Source organism: Macrobrachium nipponense, chromosome 5 (assembly GCF_015104395.2).
Source record: "Macrobrachium nipponense isolate FS-2020 chromosome 5, ASM1510439v2, whole genome shotgun sequence".
NCBI classification, from domain to species: domain Eukaryota; kingdom Metazoa; phylum Arthropoda; class Malacostraca; order Decapoda; family Palaemonidae; genus Macrobrachium; species Macrobrachium nipponense.
Window position 1 is genome coordinate 77,304,008 of NC_061107.1, and position 13,171 is coordinate 77,317,178.

The window sequence follows — 13,171 nt, forward strand, 5'->3', positions numbered from 1 at the left end:
AGGGTTGCACCGGTGTAAAAGGAAAGAGGAGTGCACTGCACTGGAGTGAAACGCAAGAGTGCGCATGAATATCAACCCAAAACATAACTATGTTTGCAAGATGAAAGACTAAACGCCGATATTGGACCCATCATATTCTGCACAAGGGCAGGAGGGAGACTCAACCCCTTATGGGAAGGCTTGAACACTGACATTAATATTAACAGCAGGTTACTTGCCACTTTGAGATAAGATGAAGATGTATCCGTATATACATTGACGCAATCGTCTCCAAAACTTGAAAAGTAGAATACTTCCCTAACCTAAAGGGGATTCGTGATTCTGCATCTTAACTGCCTTGGTAACAATATCATGTAGTCGCAAGAAAATATTCGATTAGAGTATCTAACCAACAGAGAGCAGTGGTGAATTACTGTAGTTAAGTCTCTTCTCAAAGTTGGAAGCTGAATATAGACTCTGCTACTAAGATACTGTATGCATTTTTCATGCGTTTAAGGTTTACTAGTATTTCTTTGCTTCCATAAATATGTTCTGCAGACTACTGTATGCAAATGAAGTATCGTAAGATGATCTGGAAGTTTAAGCGCATCTCCTTAGCTACTTTAAACTGTAACGTTTGTCAGTAGATTTAAAATGAAAAAAAAAATGATGCAAAATCTTTCCACCCTGATTTGAATTTCTTACCGAAAAAGTTCCGGGTTGCCACCGATTAAAATGTATTTGTATCCACTCAGTTCCACAGAAAAATATTGAATAAGTTTTAAACATGACTGTTTTGCAAATCATCTGTGATGGTCATAGTTCCTTTTATATGGCAACCAAAATCTCACGTTACATCAAGGTTTAATGATAGTATGTATATGCATTCACTTCTAATAAATTGCAGAATGGCAATTCGCCTTCCAAATGTCAACTTCAGTTCAACATTTCCAATTGCTTTAATATTGAAAAATCCGATACATTCGTCGAATAACATTCGAACAAACTGAAAAACTAAGGTACAGCTGTCTAGTCGGTTGAATTTAGATTACAAATGTGAATCTTGTAATCTATAGGTTTATATAGGGGCCCATACAAACGAAATTAACAAGTATTTTCGTTGTTAAAGGAACACTGGCATACTCGGAAGTAAGTGGGTGAACAAGATGTCTTAAAATTAGGTATTGCATAGTTATTTTAATACGAATCTGTTAAGGATACAGGAACATTTAACAGCAGAAGCTGACTGAATAAACTCAGCAGGAATTATGTTCAGAAATTGAAATGTTTCGTTCTGACTCAATTCTTATGGATTTTGATCAAAGTAGTGCTATTATGAACTGTTTTGTTTGTTTATGTTATGCAGAATTTTCATTCTGGAATATGACATGGACTTCAAATGTGATAGTAATAGTAGTAGTATTGATAGTAACAATATCTTTAGTTATAACCAGATGTCGTTTTTTTTTTTCTCTCTCTTTTTTTTTTTTTTTTTTTTTGCCTCTGAGAAGTCACACTTGTTTAATTAAAGGGAATGCAGAGTTCTCAGACATTCGGTGCAAAGAACATTCAGGTCGCCTGACATTGCCAAGCTATTGTAGCTGAAGAAGTTAAATGCTAAAACGAATATCTTAAACGTTTTTAAATCCTGATGAAGAGATTCTGTACACTTACTCAAGTCCTCTGAGCAAATGCCCTGCTGGGTCTGTGCGTCATACGCACCTCCAAAATTTAAAACTCTCTGTTAATATGATGTGTGTTTGTGTGTGTGTGTATTTGAAGGTGATGGCTGCAATTCCATTAAAATTATAGTAAAGCTCCTTGTTAATCTGATGTGTGTGTGTATTGTGTTCGCAGTAGATGGATTCAATGTTGAGCATTTTCATCGTCAAACAAATTGGTATTTTAAGGAACGGTTATGGAAGGTGAAATGGAAAATGCTATTTCTCTCTCTCTCTCTCTCTCTCTCTCTCTCTCTCTCTCTCTCTCTCTCTGGACATCTAAACACGAACAATTCTTCAACGCTTTCATCTTTGTAGACCATTCCCTTTCTGTTATGTATCTTAAATTATTTTTTATTTATTTATGTTTTGCAACTTTTACTTTTATTCTGTCTTTTACACCATTCTATTCTCCTTTTCTCACCGGCCATACTCTTGTCGTCGATTCTTCTTTCCACGTCTTTCGTACGCCTTACATTCCTTTCTAAGTTAAATGCAGACTCACGTTCTTCGTCTCACCCCAGCCACGTTGTAAACAACACGGCCCCCGCCTCTCTCCTCTCGCTCATCCTCTCTCATTCTCTCGCCCACTCTTCATGTTCTCTTCTCTCTCTCTCTCTCTCTCTCGGGAGCAAGATTACTATGTAGCTGACAGGTGAAATTATTACACTAGCCTGTATGTTAATCCCATTTTCTGATTCCTGGCTTGTGGTATTCTTTGGAATAAATTGATACCCAATATAACACAAGTTTGGTTAAGGTCGAGCAGTGTTTCATTCTCTTGTGAATTATATATATATATTATAATATATATATATATATATATATATATATATATATATATATATATATATGTGTGTGTGTGTGTGTGTGTGTGTGTGTGTGTGTGTGTGCATATATATATATAATATATATATATATATATATATATATCTATATATATATATATACACATGGTTGTATGTATAGACATATCGGTTAAAAAAAAGAAAAAAAATTTATTTACAACATAATGTGTGTGTATGTACAATTATCCCCCTTTTTCTTGACTTACATTTAGATAGGAATGCGATGTTTGACATTCAAGACCGTAATCATATGGCACTTCTTTGAAGATTAGTTTATTGTTGTATTCGGAACTGTTTTTTTATGGCCTCTTGTACAAAAAAAAACTACCCATCTGGTTAATTTATTACGCCTTTATGTTCTTCGTTAGAGTTATGCCTCCTTAACGTTTTAAGCCGTGTGCCAGTTTAGTTTGGGGTAATAGAAACAATTTATTTTAGTAATATAGTAGGCTTCAAGGCAGCGTCATCTTTACTTTTTCACCTCTTCACCTATTCTGTAGTTCCCTCATCCTGCCGTCATCTGTTTTATCTACTTCCTCATTCGTGTGCAAATCCTCTGTTTCCATTCTCACACCATCCGCATACATTTTCCTTTCTCCCCGTTACAGCGATTCAGTTTAGCGTAACTTCTAGTTACTTAAGAGATTTATTTCCTAACAGATTTCTTGCAGAAGAATGACCAACCTTCTCTATATGGGGTTGCCCGATTCATGCTGGTACTTCCGTGGGGGAGATTCTTATCTTAAGGCATGATTTTTTATTTTTCTGGAATTAATCAAATGAAGGAGGAGCTAATTACTTGGAGAATGGTATCACTCAGAAAGTGATATTTGTCTATGTAATGCAATTAGCAAGAAAATTTAGAGGGTTTACTGTACCGTACGTGTTTGGGTAATGGTGGCTCATTTAATATTACCTACAGAAGATTTCAGTGAATGGGCAGTTATACTATTTGTCTCCTTATATACATGGTCTCTCTTCTTCCTCTTTCCTCCACCTTCTCCACTCCTCTCTCTCTCTCTCTCTCTCTCTCTCTCTCCTCTCTCTCTCTCTCTCTCTCTCACTATTACCTGCATAAGATTTCAGTGAATGGGCAGTTTTTACTATGTCTCCTTATAATACATAGTTCTCTCTCTCTCTCTCTCCTCTCTCTCTCTTCTCTCTCTCTCTCTCTCTCGTCCTTCCCCCCCCACCCCCCCCCCCTTTTTCCTCCCCCCTTCCCCCCCCCCCCCCCTCTCCCCCCCCCAAAAAAACCTATTTTTTTTGTTTTTTTTTTTTTTTGTACCTGCATAAGATTTCAGTGAAGGCGTTATACTATGTTCTCTCTTTATATACATATTCTCTTCTCTCCTCTCTCTCTCTCTCTCACACTCTTCTCTCTCATGTCTCCCTCTCTCTCTCTCTCTCTCTCTCTCACCTACATAAGATTTCAGTGAATGGGCAGTTATACTATTTGTCTCCTCATATGTATATTCTCTCTCTCTCTCTCTCTCTCTCTCTCTCTCTCTCTCTCTCTCTCTCTCTTGGATTTTTTATTCCATTCAAATTATGACCATTCCATATTTTAGTTATAGAATACTTGTTAGCACAAGTAACATCAGATTATGCATTTTATGTATATTTTAATCTAATGCACATTGTACATAAGATTGCCCACTGGAATATTGTGGAATAAAGGTATTATTTTATTATTATTATTATTATTATTATTATTATTATTTATTATTATTAGTTATTATTATTATTTTTAATTATTATTATTATTCTTATTATTATTATTATTATTATTACTACTACTACTACGGTAGTCCGTCGTCAGTAGATTGATGATGAAAATGTAAAATTCGCAAAAAAAAAAACACAAAAACAAAATAATTATGCTCTGCCATATATTACTGGTTTATAAACGGACAATACTTCACCAAAGCTGGCAGTTATACCAATCCTAAGTTTAGCTGTGATGACTCATACTTGAATTTTAAGGGGGAAAGAAAAAGAATGGATCTTTTAGATAAAATGTTTTCCCTCCTTTATCCAAACACACACAAGCGCGCACCCACACAATGCCTCCTCCTCCTCCTCCTCCTCCTCCTCCTCCTCCTCCTCCTAGAAATCGAAAGTTCGCAAGAGGCATCCATAGGTGTGGGAGCAATCTTCAGATCTCTGGGGCGCCTCGGGGGAAAACAAAAAAGTCGATTTCGCGGAAGCGATGCCGGGAAGGAATTTCTCGTAGTTTTATTCCACTTTTTCCCCTCATTTTTCGTGATTTTTTTCCCTGTCTCGCTCTACCCCTTTCTCACTCTCTTAATATCTTTATTCTCCGCTATTCCGGTCAATTTAAAATCTCTCCCGAGGATTTATTAGGGTCTTTTTTTTTTTTTTTTTTTTTTTGCCCGTGCCGTGTCTTTACACGGTTTTTTTTTTTATGTTTACGCTTTTACCCACAATTCAATTCGTTACCCTGCTTCCTTGTTTTTATTGATATCTCTGCCGGAGTTTTATTAGTGCTGGTTTATTGTTTTTTTTTTTTTTTTTTTTTTTTTTTTTTTACATGAAACAGTTTGGCTATATACTAAATTTTTGGGTTCATCCGGCAAAATATTCTCTCTCTCTCTCTCTCTCTATCTTTCTCTCCTCGTCTCTCTCTCTCTCTCTCTCTCTCTCTCTCTCTCTCTCTCTTGTTAAAAATATATTCTTTATTTATTCCCTTTTAAATGTCGTAAGGAAAAAAATGTTACATGTTTCTGGTAGAATGTTGTAAGGATGAAGTCTTCCTATCATTATGATTTAGTTTATCATTATTACTGAAACTAATAGCAGTTTTCTACGGAATTTAATTTGCATAGATTCTTCCTTATCCGCTTCAAGACAAATAGAGTAAACTATACAATTGAATGCCGTAGAAAGCTATTCTTTTTCAACGGTACTTCCTAAGAGAAGGTCTCCTCCAGTATTATTATTATTTATTATTATTATTATTATTATTATTATTATTATTATTATTAATTATTATTATTATTATTGTTGTTGTTGTTGTTGTTGTTGTTGTTGTTGTTGTGTTCTTGTTTGTGATGGTGAGTGCTTATTACATATAGATATATATATATATATATATATATATATATGATTTATATAGGTGTATGTGTGTGTGTGTATATCTATATATATATTATATATTATAGTATATTATATTATATTATATTATATTATATTAATACGTATAAATACAATCCTTCATTTTGCTGATACAGTGTGTAAGTAAAGTACAGCACGTACCCAGGAAGTAATTAAAATCCATTGGAGCATTGAATTTGATACCAACCACTAGTTAAAGGCTTCCATTCAACTTAGGCCTAGTTATTAATGACAGGTTTAGAGCCATTAAAATGCTTCATGCCCAAAGGACCTCACGTTGCATCTCCTCTTAGGCGTTGCTAGGAAATGCCAAGCCGCCTTTTTATTTATTTATTTTTTTCTTTTTTTGCCACACTTGCGTTTGTGAGCGGGTCCAGCATTCTTCCTTAGAATCAAGGCTCTGTGCCTTTGTATACTGATAATTACCCCAATTGTCTCGATTCACTTTTGACAAATGTTTTGAATATAATAATATCTTTAGCTTAAGACTCTTTAATCTCATGCGACTCGGAATACCCTATAAGGGCATTGAGTTCGCTATCTTTATATATGCTTACTCATATCGTACTGCAAGTTATTTATTTCTAAAACGAATAAAAGCCTATACCAATTCATTGAAATCATATTCACATCTTGGCTAAAGAAATCTCTCATGACAGATATGCGACTCTTATTCTTATCCTTGTTACTTATTTCCCCCCGCCCCTCTCTCTCATATTTTATCATAATGTAATGGCGTGACAAATCAGTCAGCAATGACTAAGTTTCTGTGTGTGTGTGTGTGTGTGTGTATGTAAAATATGCATGAATTCTGACGTACACAAGGAGGATATTTTAACTACCCTTATTGCTGCTGTTGTTTGCCTCCATCATGGCGAAGTTTACGGGCATTCCATGGCGAAGTTGTAAATTGCTCTGAACAAAAATATAAGGAAAATAAACCATAGCTGTGAAGACGCCATCAGCGAATTCTGCCGATTTGTGTCATCGTAAAAGGTGATGGCGATAGCTTTAAAAAGAATCATATGTCGCTCTTTTCCTTCATTATTATTTGTACGGTTTTTGTTCTTTCCAAGTAATGGTAATAAAGTTTTTTTTAATGTAAAGACTTATATTATGATTTAAGGGTAAGACTGATGTAAAGGACAATGGTTATAATTATTTTTGAGGATGATAAAAAGTATAAAAAGTATAATAGCATCAGCACTCACATATTTATTAAGTACATTCTTTTTTTTCTTTAATAGCAAAACTTTCCAATATTAATTTAACTTTTCAAGCGTGTAAAAAATTATGATAATTAATGGCCTGGAAAGATTAAAGAAATGTACTTTGAAATTTTGTTTACCCTTAGATGACTTTTCTAATCCGGCGGCATAATTAATCATTTCGGAGATTTGTGATTTGTTGTTTAGAGTTCGTGACTGACTTGATTAACCAGTTATGGGGTTTTTAGGCATGATCCAGAATTGTATTGTTGAGTAATATAGATGTTGTGACGCCATTTGCTTTAAGTATATATGAATCAGTGACGCGAACACTGGTAGTAATAGTGAATGAGGTTGCAAAATGTTTTGCTTTCTTAGGTAATTGTTGGTTAGCTTAGGATTTTTTTCTGCGCTTAAAAGTCATCATATTTTTTTCTCACATTTATTTCCGGTTTTTTGTTGGTTAGGTACACGTCTCTTAATTGTTGTACTGCAATCTTTTATTTGTACTTTAGTTACTTGCCCGTTCCTTTCTGAAAGATCTTTTCAAAAGATATTTTTGGCAGAAGGCAAAAAAAGAATTTTGTCATTGATTTTCGGAATAGACTGAAAGTACTTCTCTTCCTGCTCTCCCAGGACGCTTCTTCGCCTCTCCAGTGATCTTTTTCTGCCACTGGAGACTTTGTTTGTTAATGAACGTCAGGTAGTTGGGAAATGTAGATTATACGTTTCACATCACAGTTTTTATCAACGTAAGTTAACGATTCATCATTTCTCTTCGTAACCTCTAAGGAATATTAGCTAAGACAACAAGACGATAAAACAGGAGACAAAGTACTTAATGGTACTTGCTGTGTTCTTTGTCTGAATTTTTCAAGTCTATTGGGCGATCATTGATTCTCTTTCCCTCTCTCGAACATACCCAACATTTTAATGTTCAAATGCACGCACTAGTGTATTTTCAAAGCGTTCAGATAATCACTTAGAATCTTATAAATCCACGCAGTCGCGTTCATTTTGCTTCACCGTGCTGGGAATAGCACCACCTGGTGTTGTTTTGAATTTCTCGACCAGTAGCCAGCAGGTCAGCGGCTTCGATCTCTGCACCTTCGGGGGATAAAAAATCTAACCTAGTTCCACAAGAAAAAGAAAAAGAAAAAACTGTGTGTATCGATCCCACAGATCTTGAAACCGAAAGGAATCCAGAGCATCAGTTCTCTCTCTCTCTCTCTCTCTCTCTCTCTCTCTCTCTCTCTCTCTCTCTCTCTCAATAATGGTAGCACTTGGTTTTCAGTCGAAGAACCCGCGTTCGATCCCACGGGCCCTGTGAGGAGAAGAATTGTACTTGCTTCCTTGATAATCTAATGTGCCTTTCATGACTTAAACACCAAATTTGAAGTTGGTTAGTTGTCGACTGTCGTGGATGAGAAGAGGAGAGAGAGAGAGAGAGAGGAGAGAGAGAGAGAGAGAGAGAGAGAGTAAAAATTGATCAGACGTGAGTGACTACTGTCCTGTAAAATAGCTTATAGACCACATCCTCATGAAAAATTATCGGACTTTAGGAGATATAAGTATTGTTTCAAGGGAAAGCATTTGTCCTGGTAGATCTTTGTTTACCCTTGGAATAACAGGCTATTTTTATATTCCCTTCGTGAATGCTCTTCTTAAGACATTCACATTAATGATACTTAAGTTACTTGAAAAATTGCTAGTATTCGTTACTTGGTTTGAAATGCATTTGTTTCCCCAGTATTTGTTTGTCTGCGTCTTGAGGCTTTTCGGGAATATGAATATGAAGTTATTTTCCTTTTCGTGAATCTTCAGTCTGTTCAATGTGCAACCATCTATTTTACAGTATCGTAGTATAATGAGGGACATTTGATCATAAAAGAAAACATTTTTAAAGTTTTTTATTTTCGAATTGCTAAGATTGGCATAGTGTATCGTATCTGTTTCCCATATTTTTATGTGTATTATATAATTTTACAATGATTTTAATGGAGAAACAGATCCACAGGTATGTAAATGTACAAATATTTCAATTTAAAAACAGCGAAGATAGCTTTCGGGAAAACCGAACAGATTCCCTAAAGCTATCTTTGCTGATTTTAAATTGAAATATATGTACATTTACATACCTGGGGATTTGTTTCTCCATTTGAAGACTCGTACTACAATGATTTTAATGTTCAGTTTGATATCCCTCTTTATTTTAATCCTATTGAGTAACTTGTTCCCCCTGGCCTTAATAACCTCAATATCAGCAAAGGCCAGAATGTTGGGTTACACTGCTGCCATAGACATCAAGATGATCTTGGCAGTTACTTGAATGTTACTCCCTGTAACTTATCTTGTGTAAGACGCTGCAGGTATACGGTTCTCCGATAATGGATTATGTGGTGACCCAAGATATCGGTAATCTAAATGGTTTGTTATCATTATAATTATATAAAGGCTTGCTAAATTTTGAGAGCTGAGCCCCATGTGAAAATATCTGTTCTTACGTTTCCGTTCATTGAGTTAAGAGTTATTTCATTTATCGTGTTCCTTTAATTGTTGTTAAAAAAAATTTTTTGTATTTGTTAGTTTCCCTGTTTCCGTTTGGAAGTCTCTCTTATGTATAAAGTTGGAAATATAATTAGTGGTTTCGTTTCTTTTGGAGCATATTCCATGTGTTCATTCCAGCATCGGACTTCGTTATTAAAAAAAAAAAAAAAAAAAAAAAAATTAAAAAAAAAAAAAAAAAAAAAAAAAAAAGCTCTCTACTTTCAAATATACACTTTTCAAGTCATTGACTTCCTGACCTTTGGAAATACCTTTCGTGATACCAAAAAAACCAAAAAAGGATGTATATATAATATATTATATACCGTATAATATATGATAGATAAGTATAATATATATATTATAGATATATATTATTATATATATATATAGGTATGATGTAAAAAATCGGTATGTATGTATATATAGATATATGATTATATATATTATATTAAAATGTAAAAATGTATGTAAGTATATATAATATATATATATATTAGTCCCATATATATATATATTATTATATATATTATATAAATTATAAATATCTATATATATATATATACTATATATAATATAATAATATGATATAATTATGTTATGTATGTATGTATGTATGTTGTATGTATGTATGTATGTTATAATAATTTATTATATATATATATATATATATATCTATATATATATATATATATATATATATGGGAGTATGATGTATTTATATCGAAAACAAAACTGACGAAATAAAACGAATCTGCCATTTTCTTTTCTGTTATCGCTCATTGTCTCTTTCTCATCCCTACTGGGCAAATGGATCTGCTCGGTTTATAATCTAACATAATAACGTAAGCTGTCAAATTCCATTGGGGCGTAATGCCATTCTGGGTGGATTCAGTTTTTGCAAGGTGTTGGGTAAAAGGGAAGTGATAGTTCTTCAGATAACATATATCAAAAGAGCAGTCAAATTTAAGTCATAAAAGTTATGAAAATGTTTGATGATGGAAGAAAAGTCAAAGTTTGCCTGTTTGTTGCTTAGTCGTTTACTGCAAATCATTTAGGTTAGATTACAGAGAAAACCATTTAAAGATTGAGGTATCACGAAAATAGCGTGGAAGCAAAATTGATTAAACTGAAGTCTAACGAAACCAAATTAAAATTGAAATGTTTTCGTATGACTCTATGTAGAACACAGCCATCGGAAGCATTGTGATCACTTTCAGGAACCTTTTTGACTATCCTCCCAACTTGAGCAATTCTCTGTAAGAATTTAGGTTAAGAGGTTTTGTTTAGAGGTCGGGATGGAGGTGGAGGAGGAGGAGGAGGAGGAGAATGGATGGATGGATGTGATGCTGCTAAGGTTCTGGGTTGGTTCGGGGCCACCGCTACCCGCGACCAAAAGGAGAACAAGACAAGTTCGTTGGAGACGAGAACATCATGAAATATAATCCAATAGATTTCCCCCCAGGAGCTGAAGCTTTCTCTCTCTCTCTCTCTCTCTCTCTCTCTCTCTCTCTCTCTCTCTCTCTCTCTCATGTTGAATTCGTTTTGTACCTTTTATCAATGTTTTGAATTTATGATTGGAAAGTATTTTGGTAAATAAGGAATTTCATGCTTGTAAGTTTTAGTTATATTCTAAACTGTATTAGTAAAAAAGGGAGAATATAAAGGTATTGCATAGCAGTTTAATTTAGGGTGCAAATTTGTTGTTTGCCGAGAGATGGACGAAAATGTACAGCCGAGAAGGAAGCAATCGGTTTATGAAGCCTCTTTTGAGTTAGTAGAGGGAGTTAAGAAAGGGAAACTGTTAGAACATAAGAGTTGTGAGTCTACTTAGGAATGTAAAGTTCGAGAACGCCAAAATTAAGGTTAGTGACTGTGGAAATTGAAGAGAAGAGAGAAAGATAATAGATTACAGCATTCTTTGGAGGAACTGTAGAAGCATTGCCAACAGCTTGACTGTCTGTCTACTGCAGAATTCTCGAGGTAAACCGGATCAAGATGTTATCAAGGGATGCTTGAAGTGGGGAAGCTTCTAAACGTGCTCAGGTGTTGGCCATCAGTTTGGAATCTTTTAGAACAAGATCAGAATTCGTGGACATTTCATGGCTCTGAAGGATCAAATTGTAAACTTGGAAATTTGAACCCGAGAAACACTTCGTATCAAATTAATTGTGATTGGAGCAGATGACAGGGACGAGATTTTGAGAGGTGGCTCGCTCGCTGTAGCAGTACTTACCCTCTGAACTGATAGGGGCAAAGCCACGTCGGCGCCCCCCTGAAGCCTGAAGCCCCAGGGCTGGTCATGGCCGTCCCGTTCCAGCACCAGACTGATAACTCCCGACATATTTGCGCTCTTGTGATTGTTCTCCGCGTGTGTTATTCCCTACACTACAAAAACAGTCCTTTATTATTGGCTGACTAAGTAGGGGGCTGCGAAGGGCCGCCTCTCCTCTCACAGCACTACCAGCTCTTCCACTCCACTCCACCTCACACACACTTCTCTCTCCCGACGCACTTGCCGCAATCTTGGCAATCACTTCCTCCTACTCTTCCCCTCGTCTTTCTTTCCCTCACTCGCACGCACACCTACCTCCTCAACCCCTCTCCCTTCCCCTCTCCCGCAGCTTCCTCCCGCCCTCCCTCCCTCCCTCCCTCCTTTTCCCCCCCTCGTCCTGATACAACTACAAGACCCGCCCCCATTTTTACTCGTATACATTTTGTGTGTATGCGTATTTTCAATGTATATATATATGCACGTGAGCCTATACCCAATGTGTATCATAACATTTGTGCGTTTGTATGTGCGCATTATCATAACTAAAATCCCGAAGAGTATGCGGTGGTAGACAGGTGTTTTTCAGGATTGCTCTTTCGATTTTTTTTTTTTTTTTTTTTTTTTTTTTTTTTTTTTTTTTTAGAGGGAGATACACATACATTTACAGTGTGTTGTCGTCCTTCGTCGCAAAATAATTTTTTTTTCTCTTTCAAAGTTTGTTTACTTTCGTTATTCGGTTACGACCGACCCGAGGTGGAAGGGGTAGCATTGTGATCTCTTCATTGGGACAGTTTAGTTTGTTTGTTTGTTTGGTTTTTTCTCTCTGGGTCGGGTAGTCCGCCTGTCTTTTCTAACTGTAAGCAAAATACCCAAAGATTCTTCTTCGGTGATATCGCCTGAGTTTGGGAAATGTTCTCTTGCATGGGCAGTTGCCAGTTGTTCATTAATGGAACCGTTCGTTGTGTGAAATCCGTATATATATTTAGGACTATGATACGGATTTTACTTTGCTTAGGACTACTGACTACTTTGGCCAAGGATGGACTGCTTTGGTCCTATTGCTCTCTCTCTCTCTCTCTCTCTCTCTCTCTCTCTCTCGATGAAGTAATATTCATGTAAGTGTTAAAAGTATACTGATATGAAGTGAAACTTAATAGTTATCTTATGAAATTTGCGATTGAGATGTATTGATCATTTTTAGTGAAGATTGACAGAACGTTACAAAAAAAATGATGACGCAACAGGAATGTTATGAAGAAATGACTTTTCTTATAATTGACAGGGGACTATTTGTGTGTCGTCATCCAATCCATTGCATTTGCAACTGCTGGTCGTGCTAATGTCAACCTCTGCATTGGTGGTGTGTGTTCATGCCTTGCTTGAACAGCCACCCAGCAAAGGGACATCAGGATCCTCTATTGCCAAGTTCTATCTTCTTTCAGTCAGCTGTTATGTGAGAAT

The 13,171-nt window shown here is 35.7% G+C and overlaps 1 protein-coding gene across 9 annotated transcripts in view; it reads right to left on the minus strand.

Moving 5' to 3' along the window:
• The window catches only part of LOC135215422 (PDZ and LIM domain protein 1-like), a 128,779-nt gene extending 116,801 nt beyond the window's left edge, over nucleotides 1-11,978 (minus strand). For 2 of the 9 annotated variants that reach the window (XM_064250042.1, XM_064250039.1), the window contains exon 1: nucleotides 11,672-11,978. In XM_064250042.1, coding sequence (XP_064106112.1) covers nucleotides 11,672-11,779 — 108 coding nt within the window. In that variant the 5' untranslated portion in view covers nucleotides 11,780-11,978. The remainder of the gene's footprint in view (nucleotides 1-11,671) is intronic. The other 7 variants (XM_064250045.1, XM_064250044.1, XM_064250038.1 and 4 more) reach the window with 6 other exon arrangements.
• Nucleotides 11,979-13,171: the final 1,193 nt, after the last annotated feature.